Source organism: Caretta caretta, chromosome 8 (assembly GCF_965140235.1).
Source record: "Caretta caretta isolate rCarCar2 chromosome 8, rCarCar1.hap1, whole genome shotgun sequence".
Classification (NCBI taxonomy): domain Eukaryota; kingdom Metazoa; phylum Chordata; order Testudines; family Cheloniidae; genus Caretta; species Caretta caretta.
This window is the reverse complement of record NC_134213.1, coordinates 29,163,621-29,176,236: the sequence shown is the minus strand read 5'-3', so window position 1 is coordinate 29,176,236 and position 12,616 is coordinate 29,163,621. Positions and strand designations below refer to the sequence as shown.

General features: G+C 40.3%; 1 protein-coding gene across 6 annotated transcripts in view; it reads right to left on the bottom strand.

The window, feature by feature from the left end:
- Positions 1-12,616, bottom strand: part of TENM2 (teneurin transmembrane protein 2) — a 2,093,216-nt gene that overhangs the window by 109,388 nt on the left and 1,971,212 nt on the right. For all 6 annotated transcript variants that reach the window (XM_048860042.2, XM_048860041.2, XM_048860043.2 and 3 more), the window contains 2 exons: positions 10,791-10,991; positions 7,526-7,711 (listed from right to left, as the gene is read on the bottom strand). In XM_048860042.2, coding sequence (XP_048715999.2) covers positions 7,526-7,711; positions 10,791-10,991 — 387 coding nt within the window. The remainder of the gene's footprint in view (positions 1-7,525; positions 7,712-10,790; positions 10,992-12,616) is intronic.

Genomic DNA, 12,616 nt, shown 5'->3' with positions numbered 1-12,616 from the left:
CAAATGTCTGTTATTTTGTATCCAGCAATATCATGTAATTCACTCACTTGCTGAAACCTGTGCTTGACACCACAGGGTACAAAATAACACAGAAAACATCATCTTTGGAACATTGGGGTGGCTGGTGCTGTGAATACTCCTAAGAACAGCAAAATCAGCTTTTGCCCTTGCGCTAGTTAGATCAGCAGCTTGATCGATCCTATTTATTTTTTGGTTTTGCGAGAGTTCAAGAATTGTCCAGAAATCAGTATGACCCACACAGAAGCCCCTCCAAAGGAAAGAAATACCATGATTTAAGTTGGGAAGCTATTTACAAGAATCTGTTGGGAGCATCTTTGAAGTCCTGGGCTAAATGTAGGGTGCCTAGCTGAAAATATGATTCGCTTTTTTGACTTAGAAAAAGAAGAAATAATGCCCTGTTGTGACTATATGCGACACAAGGAGGAAAAGTAAGCCATTTGAGTGGCCTGATGTAGCTCAGCAGCAGGTTCCATTTTTTTTTAAACAGGAGTCCCTCACTAAGGAGCATAAACAAAAGAGCTGTTCCTATTGGAGTAGCTTGCTTTTTAGCCAAAATATATCCCCCGCAACTGTTCCTCTTGAGACTGACATATCAAAAGTAATTGTTATTCTCAAATTCCCTGATACTGAAACCACCATCCCTATGTGAAAATCTGTACACAACGGATTATATATTTGGAAGCAAATATGTTGTCCTGTTTAGCTAGGATGGAATTATAGGATGCATATGCTAGGTTCCGATAATCTCATCCTGCAGAAATTGTTGGGAAAAGTTTACTCATGTATCAGATATAAAATTAACAAATAATACTTTAATTCCTCGTGTGGAACTGTGAAAAGACCTACAAAGCAGAAGCAGAGCTTAGAGTGAGTTTGAAAATAGGAAATTTTTTTTACACAGTGCACAATTAGTTTGGGGAACTCCTGGCTATCAGATATCATGGAAGTTAAGAGTTTAGCAGGTTGCAGAAAAGATGGGGGATGAGAGCATCCACAGTTACATTAATAAGATTAAAAAAATATTTGAAAGGGATACAAACTTTATGCTCCAAGGCATAAATGAAGGAATTAAGGAAGAAGCTTCCCCTCTGGGCATGTGTACATAATGACTCACGTACAGGTTTCCTGAACCTTTCTCTAGAGCATCTGGATACTATTCTAGATAGACCAATGGTCTGATCCAGTATGGCAATGTCTATATCTGTTGGGTTATAAAATATTATATATCTTATAGTTTTAACTCCTGACATATCAGGGAGTCTCAGCTATAGCTCCCACACAGTAAATATTTTCTTAATTAAAAGAACTTCTATGAAATTAGGTTGAAAAAGTAACAAGCTATTTTGATTCTAAAAGTGTCTGAAATCACTGTATATTGTCTTTTACTTAAACCACTTGAACTTAGCAGAGGTTTCAGGCCATTCAATGGGATGCCGAATCTGTATATGTAGATTGGGCTAGAACTGATCATTCCTTTTCCTACTCCTTCCAGGGTCTATAAACTTCAGTTTCTCTATTTGTTTGATGTAATTTTTAAGCTCTTTTGGGGAGGAGACCATGGCTTTTTAAGAATCTCTGTAAAGCGCCATGCAAAGTAACAGAGCTCTCTTTATAAATGTAATAAAAATAACAATAAACAGGTCAAGATCAATCTTGAAATTACTGTTTACATACCAACACAGAGTAACACTCTGAAACCATCAAAGTTTGCAAGCATAAAATCAAAATGTAATTTATTTGCATTGAATCTGTTATAATCCCTCAACTTTCTTCATCTCATCCCTGCCATTTTTCTGCTTTGCTGGGGATGGGAAGTGGTGAGGAGGTCCAAGCTGTGATACTCAAAAATAAAGTGTAACACAACTTCAACAAAAACTCCATCACAACTCTATGGTACTGTATCTAGGCAAAAGGTCTGCTACTGGGTATCAAGATGGTAGGACAATAAATACAAATGAATCTGAATTTCTAAGTGCTAAGCCAGATGTGAATGTCTCTAACATTTGGGCATGTCTGCATACAAGCTTTTGGCTCATACTTCCTTATTTTTTATTAAGATAATAAATTGTGGCTGTAGCTCAAATTGCTATGTACTTTCCAAGCACAAAGAGAAAGAGCTGGTCCTCAACCCCACAGAGCAAAGAATCTAAAACCCTATAGTCGTTAGAGAAACTTGGCTGATTACTTCCAGGCAGTAAATATAAACTTATATCCTGCCTTAACAAGTGACACATTTTTTCTGTTATAGATCAGATTTAAATGGTTAGAAACATATAAAAGAAAATGTCTAATTCATGTAGCTGCCTCCCTCAACACGGCTTGTTTTTGTCAGATATAGTGCCTTTCCGCTATCTCCTCTCATATGCTGCCTTCCATCTCTCCTGCAAATTATCTTTTCTTTGTATCACTATTGTTGTAATTTAAGAAAATCAGTAAAAGAAAAGAAAAAGTTCTTTGCTAAAAAGAATATTCAGAGGAGACAAAACTGTCCTGCTGTGTTGGAAGACAACCACAAAGGTATGGTTTTATTGATTATTGATTTATATTATACAAAAATGAAAAAATAAATACGAAGCAATATTCTTGATGATGGCACTCTTCCCTCTCCAGAGAAACCAGTTCTCAATACAGTCTGTACAACTGACCTCTTCAAATCTCTGTCAAAAATCAAGGTAGCTTACTTCCTATTTAGTACTCAGACCTGGGGGAGTGGATGCTTCAAGAGAGAACCCAAGTCTTTTACTTTCTTGGTCTAAATCCAGCCCATATTGGCAATGTCTGAAAGTAACTGCCTTTTGATGGCTGTCATATGGGCTATATTGAAAGAATTGGAGGTGTGGCGTCTCATTTTAGTGTTGAGTGGGCAGATGTCTACAACACCAAACCACCACATGGCACTAATTAACATTGGAACTTACAGACTGCCATATTGGATCACACTAGTGATCCATCTAGGTCCTGTGTTCCATTTCCAACAATTGCCAGTACCAGATGCTTCGGAGGAAGATATAAGAAACCCTACAAAGGGCAATTACAAAATAACCTGCCTCCAAGGAATGTCTCTTTCCAAATTCTGTTACTTAGAGATAAGTTTATCACCCTGAAGCACTTCACACTTATTGGCACACTTAGTAGAGAGGCCAAGGACTCAGTGAGGAAGGAGATGGAATTTGATTCTTATTCCTGGGGATGGAATCTCCAGGATGGCATTGAGGCATATTGGCAGGGCACTGTGAGGAAGCTTGAACTACTTGTGCTGTGCCCAGTGTGTAGGTTAATGGAAGTCTTCAGGGTACATCTACACTCCAGTTAGATAACTGCAGCTGGCCCGTGATAGCTGACCCAGGCCCATGGGGCTCAGGCTGCGGGGCTGTTTAATTGTGGTGTAGGCTTCCCAGCTCAGGTTGCAGCCTAAGCTCTGGGACCCTCCCACCTCACAGGGTCCTACAGCCCGAGCCCAGATGTCTACACCACAATTAAGCAGCCCTGCAAGCCAAGCCAGCTGGCATGGGCCAGCCACGGGTTTTTAATTGCAGTGTGGACATACCCTCAATCTCCAGGTTATCAAAGGTGGCACATTTCACCAGCATTAAAATGATCAAAGGAACAAAAATTGTATTAGCCAACTTGACCCAGGTACATCAGAATGTCTATATTATCAAATATATTTGACCACTGCCACTGCTGTCTGCTGCTAGTGAGTGAAAGGAAGTGTTGATCCACTCAGACTGAGTCTAAACTACATATAATGTAGCAGGTGAGGCAAATGAGAAAGGAGTTTTGAAGGGTAGGAAATAGTGACACAAAGGCAACATTGGTGCCTCCTCTCCTGTTCAAGGGGGAAAATCTTACTTATACCACAAAACATAGGCTGCCATAACTTTGTTGTCTGATTAAATTTCATTCTTGGACTGCACAATGCTCAGGATGAAATCCTGGCCCCACTGAAGTCAATGGGAGTTTTGCAGTTAACTTCAACAGAGCTAGGATTTCACGCTCAGTTCTGTTCAAATGTGAATTGCAGATGGACAGACATTTTCCAAGTGATGGACTGGAGCAAGTGCATTTGCTTCTGGCTATTTATTCAGGTTTCTGCACATATTGTACCTTCCTTTGCCTACCATCACAATGTCTCTCTCTGAGACATTGTGATGAAATGGATTTCTACACTCTAGTAATAAGCAATAGTTCTAACTATTAATGTCTCGTTTTTGATGGGACTAATTCAACTATTTTCAATACACTTGTTTCAACAGCAAGAAAGAAAATCTCCCATCATAAAATTCATACATGAAATTGGTCCAGGATTTAGTTACTGTTGTACCTGGTCTTTTGCTGTTTATTAATTCTCGAGTAATTTATTTTCTTCCTTATCTAGATTTTTCCCTACTGTTTGGTTATAACCTCATCCATGATTACAATCACTTAATAACCACATCATAGAACATGTCTTTTTTACCTTGGGTAAAAGATTCATTTTCTTTATCATCGGCTCACAGTAAGCTATTTTTCTCCCTAACTAACTAAAGTAGGAAAGTGAAGTATGAGGTCACATGTAGAGCTTTACTTTGATACACACACCAGTTATATAGGGTTAGCCACTTGTCCTCTCTCTTTCATAGATCACCGATGCATGTGTATTTACAAAGTCTGTGTGCAACTTCTCTTTTGAACGAACGTTCTTCTGTTTTTATACTTTAGCTCTACTGCTATATTCAGAAAACTGTTGATCTGGATTTAAAACATATTTTCCAATGAGCTAACACTAGGGTTTTTGGAGACTTTTCAGATTTCCCTTGTTAGAATGCAATAATAAAGGAAGAAACCACCCTTTTTGTATAATTTAGCCAGAGGGAAAGTTAGCTTGTAACAGTCTGAGCTGTAATGTCACACAGAATGCTTAAAATATGTTCTGATTTCTGGAAAAGAATAATTCGGCATCAAATAAAGTAAAATGTTCTGAGTCAGTGTGAACACCTCCAGCTTGCAACAGCTGTCACCTTTCCACTGCCACATTAGTACAGTGTGATCTATTCCTAAAGGAACTCCAGCGGAAGAAAAAATATTTGAGTGTTTTTCAGATCCTCCATTTCCCCACAAAAGAGAGCATTTATCTTAATTCATCTACCCCGAAAGCCCATTCTCAGTGCATATCTGCCCCCCAACTCTAATATTTACAAAGAAAGAAATAACATATTTTCCTCCCAAATTATATATGTTGATGAGAGTTTCCTTTAAAAAAGTGGTAAATAAAAACAGTGGGAAAATACTGTTATCTCACTCTCTATTGAATTCAGTGACAACGCTTTCTTTGCTGCTGTGAGATCAGTTTAGGCCAATGACAGAGATATGAAATTCCTTTACGTTCCAAGCACAGTCACAAGAATTCGCATATTAGCATCTATATGTCTAAACAGCTCATTATTTATACTAGAGACAGGTTTGATATTAAAACATGAGATAATTACATTTACAGAACTGCACTTCTGCCCAAATCCCATCTCTGCTACAGATGCATAGACAAAAGTTCAACACATGCTTTTCTAATGAAAAAGTGGCATAAAGACATCTTATTCTCCTCAGGAGAAACACCTTTTCCTTCCTTGTGAGAACAATTTTGGTAATGTACGCTAACATTAATAAAATGTATACATTTCACACCTCTGGAACAAAAGATAAAATCTCCCCTCACAGGTCACCTATCCTATTTATAATCTGGGATATTAACTAGTGCATGTAACACTTAGCACAAAACATCATCAAGCAATCCAGTATAGGCATCTTTTTGTGTGCACAGTAGGTAGATTTCAATTACATCAAAATATAGGAATATATTTCAAAAGATTACAAAGCGAAAAAAATCAGCGCAAGGTGGTAAACCTTTTTGGAAAAGGTAATTACTGCACACTTTGACACAGTGCAGGGATTACCGTTATTGGGTTTTTTTAAAGTGTGAGATTAAACAGCACAGTGATAAAATATCCTGATTATCTTGGCAGAAGATGTGATAATGGGGCAATAGATGCAGAGGGCAAAAGTAGAAAAAACACTCTGCATCTAGGTTGGTGACAAACTGCTGAATCACAAAATTTTTGATTTAAATTATTATATCATCATACCATGTCTGAAGCATACAGCACCACAATGTAAAATGATATGCCCTAAAAATACGTAGGCCACATTTAATTAATTAATTAATTTATAAGGGTGTATATTTGGTATCCAATCTGTATGCGTTTCCCAAAAGGTTTATACACCCAGAGAGATTCAAAGGTGGAACTTAAAAGAAAAGCAGCTCAAGGGGTGCAAGATTTTGACCACAGTTTTAGTTTAAGAAAGAACAATTCACGCGTAATAGGCCTGTCCCATTAGGGTCCACAATTGCCATGAAAATTTCAATTCACATGCTTCCTCTCTGTTGGTAAATTTATCAATGTCTTTTTTAAGGTAATTAAAATAATTTCATCTATGTTTCTAACTCACTGGACTTTTTAAAGAGAATTTGATAGTCAAATAAATAATATGGGGAATGGACAGATTTGACTGCAAAGAGAAAACCACACTGCCTCTAAAGTGCATATTCTTTCAATTTGCATACAGATTCTTCTGTTCCATAGTGGTTTTCCTCAGATTTCTTAGTAGACATAGACCCAGTTAGAAATATTCTCTTCCCAGTTTTGCTCACAGCAGAGGGAAAATACAATTTTCAGCCATTTTAAGAGAATTTGAATAAACATTATACTACCTGATTTTTATGAGAGTGAAATAAAGAACTGAGTCCACAATAACTCATTCCTGTTGAAATAACATTTAAGTGGTTTTAATTTGAAATTATGTTATATACACATAAAATCTTTTTTGGAATTTCCCAGGGTGACGTATCACAGTTGAGATGCAATCATGTTAGTCACGGCACTCTGCATGATGCCAATGCTATACTAAGCAGCATGCTATTAGGAATGGGTACATCAGCATGCTATAGTACTGGCTAAACCCTCCCATGCTGTGACTGTCTATATGCAAACACCATGCCCACTGTCACAGCACAACGGGGCAAAATGTTAGGGAGCTATTTCTGTAACAACAGGAGCACTTATTCTCCCTCAGCTTGACCCCTGCTCTTGGTGGGTATTGTGGTGATGTGGTTTGGATGTGATATATAGTAGCAGGGAAGCATTGATGCACCAGACCAGGAAATTAAAAAAGATGCCATTCACACAAAGAAATGTTTACTTAAGTTTAAACAGCTTGGCTCTGATGATACCTTGATGGACCATTTGTTACATCTCTACTTGTTAATGTCCATTAGGTTTTTTTTTTTCCCTTCTCTTTCAAATTAAGTTCCTCTGCATTTTACCCTGGGTTTTGAGAGGCTGAGCTGATGTTTAGAAGCACTAGGGTCCTTAAAGGAACAGCCTATTACAATACACAATAGTAACTATGTTTCTACAATTTATGAAAAGAAAGCAATATGTGCCTGTTTCGGTGCCTGTCGTTTGCCTACCAATGGTGCAGTGCTCCCCATTCCAGCCCTCTCTGCATTCACATTTCCCATCTTTACAGGTTCCGTGTTCCGTGCAGCGGGGATGGCACACACGCTGGTCACAGGCCACTCCTGTCCAGCCTTCTTCACAGCGACATGCTCCGCCAATGCACACCCCGTGCGTGCCACAGTCTACGGAACACACTTCTGGTGAAAAAAATAGAATTAGGATTACAACTGAGCACTGTGATTTGGAATGGGTCACTAAACATGTGGTGAAAAGTGACTAGAATTGGCACTTTGTTTCTGTAAACTATACGCAGAGTGTGGCATGCTCATATGCCCACCAAAATGAGACTTTGCTTTTTATTAAAAATCGCCCAAAATAACAAATGCTGCTAATTTAATGCAGGACTGACAGTGCTAGAGACTCTTCTATTCAGGTGCACGTAAACTTCTTCATGCTGCTCCAACAACATGCCTCTGCCCTGGCTTTGAGGGGCTCTTTCTATCTATACAGTAACCACCCCCCATGGCACCGTGTCTCAGAGCCCAGATCAATTGACTTGGGCTTGCGCTATGATGCTAAAAATAGCAGTGTAGATGTTCCCATTTGAGCTGGAACCTAGGCTCCAAGATCCTCCCTCCTCCTGTACACTGCCATTTTTAGCCCAGCAGCATGAGCCCCATTTGACCCAGAATCTGAAACACACTGCTGTAGATCTTTTTTTTTTTTTTTGCAGGTACCCTCACATCGCCCTGCTGTGATTGCCAACAAGGGAAATAATTAGTGGCAGCTGTGATGGGTGTGTGAAGTGGACGTTTGACTGCTAAGAACTAGACTGAGGTCCATGTAAACTCATTCCATGAAGAATGACAACAATTTGGGGTCACTCACAGTGGTTTGAACTGGTAACTAGGAAGAGAGGGGCTCTGCATTCTATTGCCAATTCCCTGAGTCTTTCAGTCTCACCCCCACACACTAGCTTTTACAACTCTGGGACAGTGACAGTTATGAAGTGGGTTCTAGCCCACAAAAGCTTATGCCCAAATAAATCTGTTAGTCTTTAAGGTGCCACTGGACTCCTTGTTGTTTTTGGGGATACAGACTAACACGGCTACCCCCGATACTTGACAGTTGTGGAAGAGTTAACTGTTGTTTTCCGCATCATCACTGAAATTTCCAGTTAAATGCTCATTGATGAACTTTTAGGGCAGTTGATGATACATGAATCAGAAAGACCCAACTTGATATTCGTTTACCAGGTATGCTGTTAGCTCTGCTGGCAGTTAGAATAATCTTGCCTTTACTTAAGACAGCTAACTAAACTGGACATGGATGGAAAACAAATGTGCACCTCAAAGTACCATTTTTAGAGTTTTGCTGTGAAACCAGCTGCTTAGATTTTTCCATTTGAACTGCTAAAGAGGAGAAAATAATCTTAATTTTAGTACAGTTTTGCTATTATTTTCTATAAATAAGTAGTATTTATGATGTGCAACACAAAGCAAAACAGAAAATATACCTAGCAGACAATGGGCTGTTCATATCTGTGGCAGCCCACTGGAACGGGATAACTTCTGCAGTGAGCTAGGTGCCAGTTTTTAAATGGTTAAACAACAAACTTAGAATTTGGCAGTCTGCACCTTTTAATTAGTAACTAACCAAAAAAGGTAACTGCTTGGTTACAGCACTTTAAACAAAGGCATTGACCTGGCCCTGGGATTCTGGATAAAGACTAGAGCAGTGTTTCCCAAATTGGGGTCCACGGACCCCTGGGGATTCCCAAGGGTACTCCAGGGGTTCCACAGGCCCTGCTGATCAACTCCTTCCCCTCCCTCCCTCAACTCCTCCCCGTCTCTCCCAGCGCCTGCATGCCAGGGAACAGCTCTATCTCCCAGAGGCTACTGAAGCCAAACCGGGAGATTGTAGGAACTAAAAGTCCATCAGTGCAGTGGGGCTAAGGCAGGCTCCCTACCACTCCCGGATGCAGTCCGCACACCCCTGCAGCCCCTGTGGGGGGGGGCAGGGAGTCTCCATGTGCTGCCCCCACCCCGAGCACTGACTCCGCAGCTCCCATTGGCTGGGAACTGCGGCCAATGTGAGCTGCGAGGGTGGTGCCTGTAGGAAGGGGCTGTGCACGGAGATCCCCTGGCTCCCCCACCTAGAAGCCATTGCCAGAGAGCCGCCGGAGGTAAGCACCACACTCCGCACCCCAACCCACTGCCCTAGCTCAGAGTCCACATCCCCACCCCTTCCCAGAGCCTGCAGCCCCCACCCCCTCCTACACCCAAACTCCCTCCCAGAGCCTGCACCCCTCACACCCACCCCAACCACTTGCCCCAGCCCTGAGCCCACACCCAAACTTCCTCCCAGAGCCTGCACCTGCACCCAAACTCCCCCCCAGAGCCCACACTCTGCATCCCCTCCTGTACTCAAACTACCCCCAAAGCCCACACCCTGCCCAGCTTGGTGAAAGTGAGTGAGGGTGGGGGGAAAGTGAGCGACGGAGGGAGGGGAGATAGAGTGAACGGGCGGCAGGAAGAGGTGGGGCGGGGCTGGGGCCTTGGGGGAAGGGGTGGAGTTGGGTAGGACCTGGGGCTGAGTAGGGGATTTGGGGATCCCCAAAATGTTTAAATTAAAATGGGGGTCCTTGGGTTGCTGAAGTTTGAGAACTGCTGGACAAGAGCACTCCTCTCCCACGCTAGCTTCACCCAGCACTCCCCCTAAAATAAGGCAGGCAAGCTTTCTTAACTCGTCTGTTGGCTCCTGATAGGTTATTTTCTCTTACTAGCCCATCTAGGCCATCGAAGGGCTATATCTTGTTGGTACCCTGGCCATAGTGAATATTTCCTAGGTTGTGCGTATCAGGGCACCTCCAGTTTGGGGCAGAGAAGGCCTGATAGATATCACAATTCTGAAAATATTTTAAAATTATTCCTTATTAGTAAAAACCCTGTTGTTTACGAATGGGGACACTGAGACACAAAGAGGTTAAGTGACTTACCACAGGCCACAGTGTCTGAATAGGGAAGTGGAACACAGTATTTCCTAGATCCCAGTCCTGTGTTCAGAACACTACAATGTATAGTATCTATCAAGTAGCTGCTAATTTATAATGACTAGAGTATAACAAACTGTTCACTGATCAGATGCTGAAAGAGTAATGTAAGTCTCATGTAAATAATTTGTATTTTAAACTTGTATTTGATATTCAAATGTTAATCAGTATAGTAAACAGGACAGGAAGATTATTGCAAAGCAGAATAGAAATATTTTTCTTACCAACGGAGCAGTCAGGACCCATCCAGTTAGGATCACAGCTACAGAGGCCTGTGTCAGAGAGGTATGTCCCATGGCCACTACATTGGTCTGGACACTGGGCTCTGGGAAGTTCACAGTTTAGGCCACCCCAGCCTGGGCTACAGAGACATTCTCCATTCAAGCAAACACCTTGATTGGAGCAGGTTGGATCCAAGCAATCAACTGAACAAAGAAAACAAAACAAATACTGTGTGAATAAAGGTTGGTTCCTACAGTGTACAGTCTGGATGATACTGCTGGATGGATCAGTGCTTGTTAGTTTATACTATTGCAGTGAATACACCAAACTCTTGCAGTTGTTTTTTAGACCATTTATATCTGTTTTGAGAACTGGTGAATATAAAATGTCTTTCTATTTGCTAGGACACAGGCTCTAAAAGTGGAAAAAATAATTTACCAACTTTAACTAATTGTTATGATTGTTACCAATGTTATAGTACTGTAAAAGAGAAATATTATTAAACCCATGTTACACATGGAAAATGGAAGCACAGATTTGCAAAGTGACTTGCCCATGGTCATAGAGATTAACATTTTCAAAAGCACCTACATGATTTTGGAGCTCAAGTCCCATTTTCAAAAGTGACTTGAATATTTAGGGGCCTAAGACTCACTGACTTTCAGGTTCCGTTAGGCTTTTAAGTCACTCATGAGCTTTTGAATATTTTATTCATAGTCATTGGCTGAGCTGTGATTCGAACCTAAGAATCCCATTGCCTAAACCCTGTTCCAACCAGTAGCCATGTTTCTTCTCTTAACAAAAGCCACAGATACATCTTCCCCATTTCTCAATCTGAAAAAACGGTAATTGCTTAAAATGGGATTTTTTTAAGGTGGTGGAAAGACATTGCAGGTGTCATCTTGGATTTCACTGAACAATGGGATGCTATTGCTGTATCAGAAGTGAACTCATGGTGACATCATCGTTTTCAAGGTGTTTACCTTATATCAAGCATTTGTTTAAGTGAACTGCACTTTATTGTAAATGTCAACTTAAAGGTTTATGAACAGCCTTCCACTATGGAACTGATGACCAAGATCAAACTGATGTCCTGAATAAAATGAATTAATGCCACGACTAGTGTATATTAGTTCACAACTCAAGAACTAAGAATGATTGGCATTCGCTCTTGAGGCAATATGAAGTTCGGAGTGTATAATGAAAGTGATTTATCTCTCATCTTTTCCCAAAGGTTATCTTTCTAAATGAAGGAAGAGAGAATTTCACTGAACCCTGCATGAACAATACCTGATCCTTCAAATCTCAGCCTTTGCCATAAACACAAATGCTTATCAAATTATTTTAAGACATTATAGAACCTTTAAACATGAGTATATTGATCAGGTACTATGCACAGGATTGAAGCAGACATGAATTTAGAGATAACAGGAGTCATCAAAATTGTTTTGATTTTAATTCAGATTACAATACTACAGGAATAAATTACTATAGCATTTCTAGTGAGATTATGGACTATAATGATGGCACTGGCCACATTTTTTCAAATAATTTAATATTCAGTTAATTGGTTTTGGAAATATAACACATTTCACTATTTATAGGCAAACCTAGAGGGTTTGGATGTTAAGTTCAGATAAGCTTCCAATAATTCAGAAGTTTATCCAAAAACTTCTTTGGTCTATAAATCAAGCTGGACATTTCAGAAGAACAGAGTCCTGCTTTTGAGATGTTGGTACTTTGTGCTTTTGGCAGGATCCAAAATACTGTCAAAAGTCAGAATAGTTTCTTTCGTGGTATTTTGGTATTTCTTCTCAATCCAGCACAT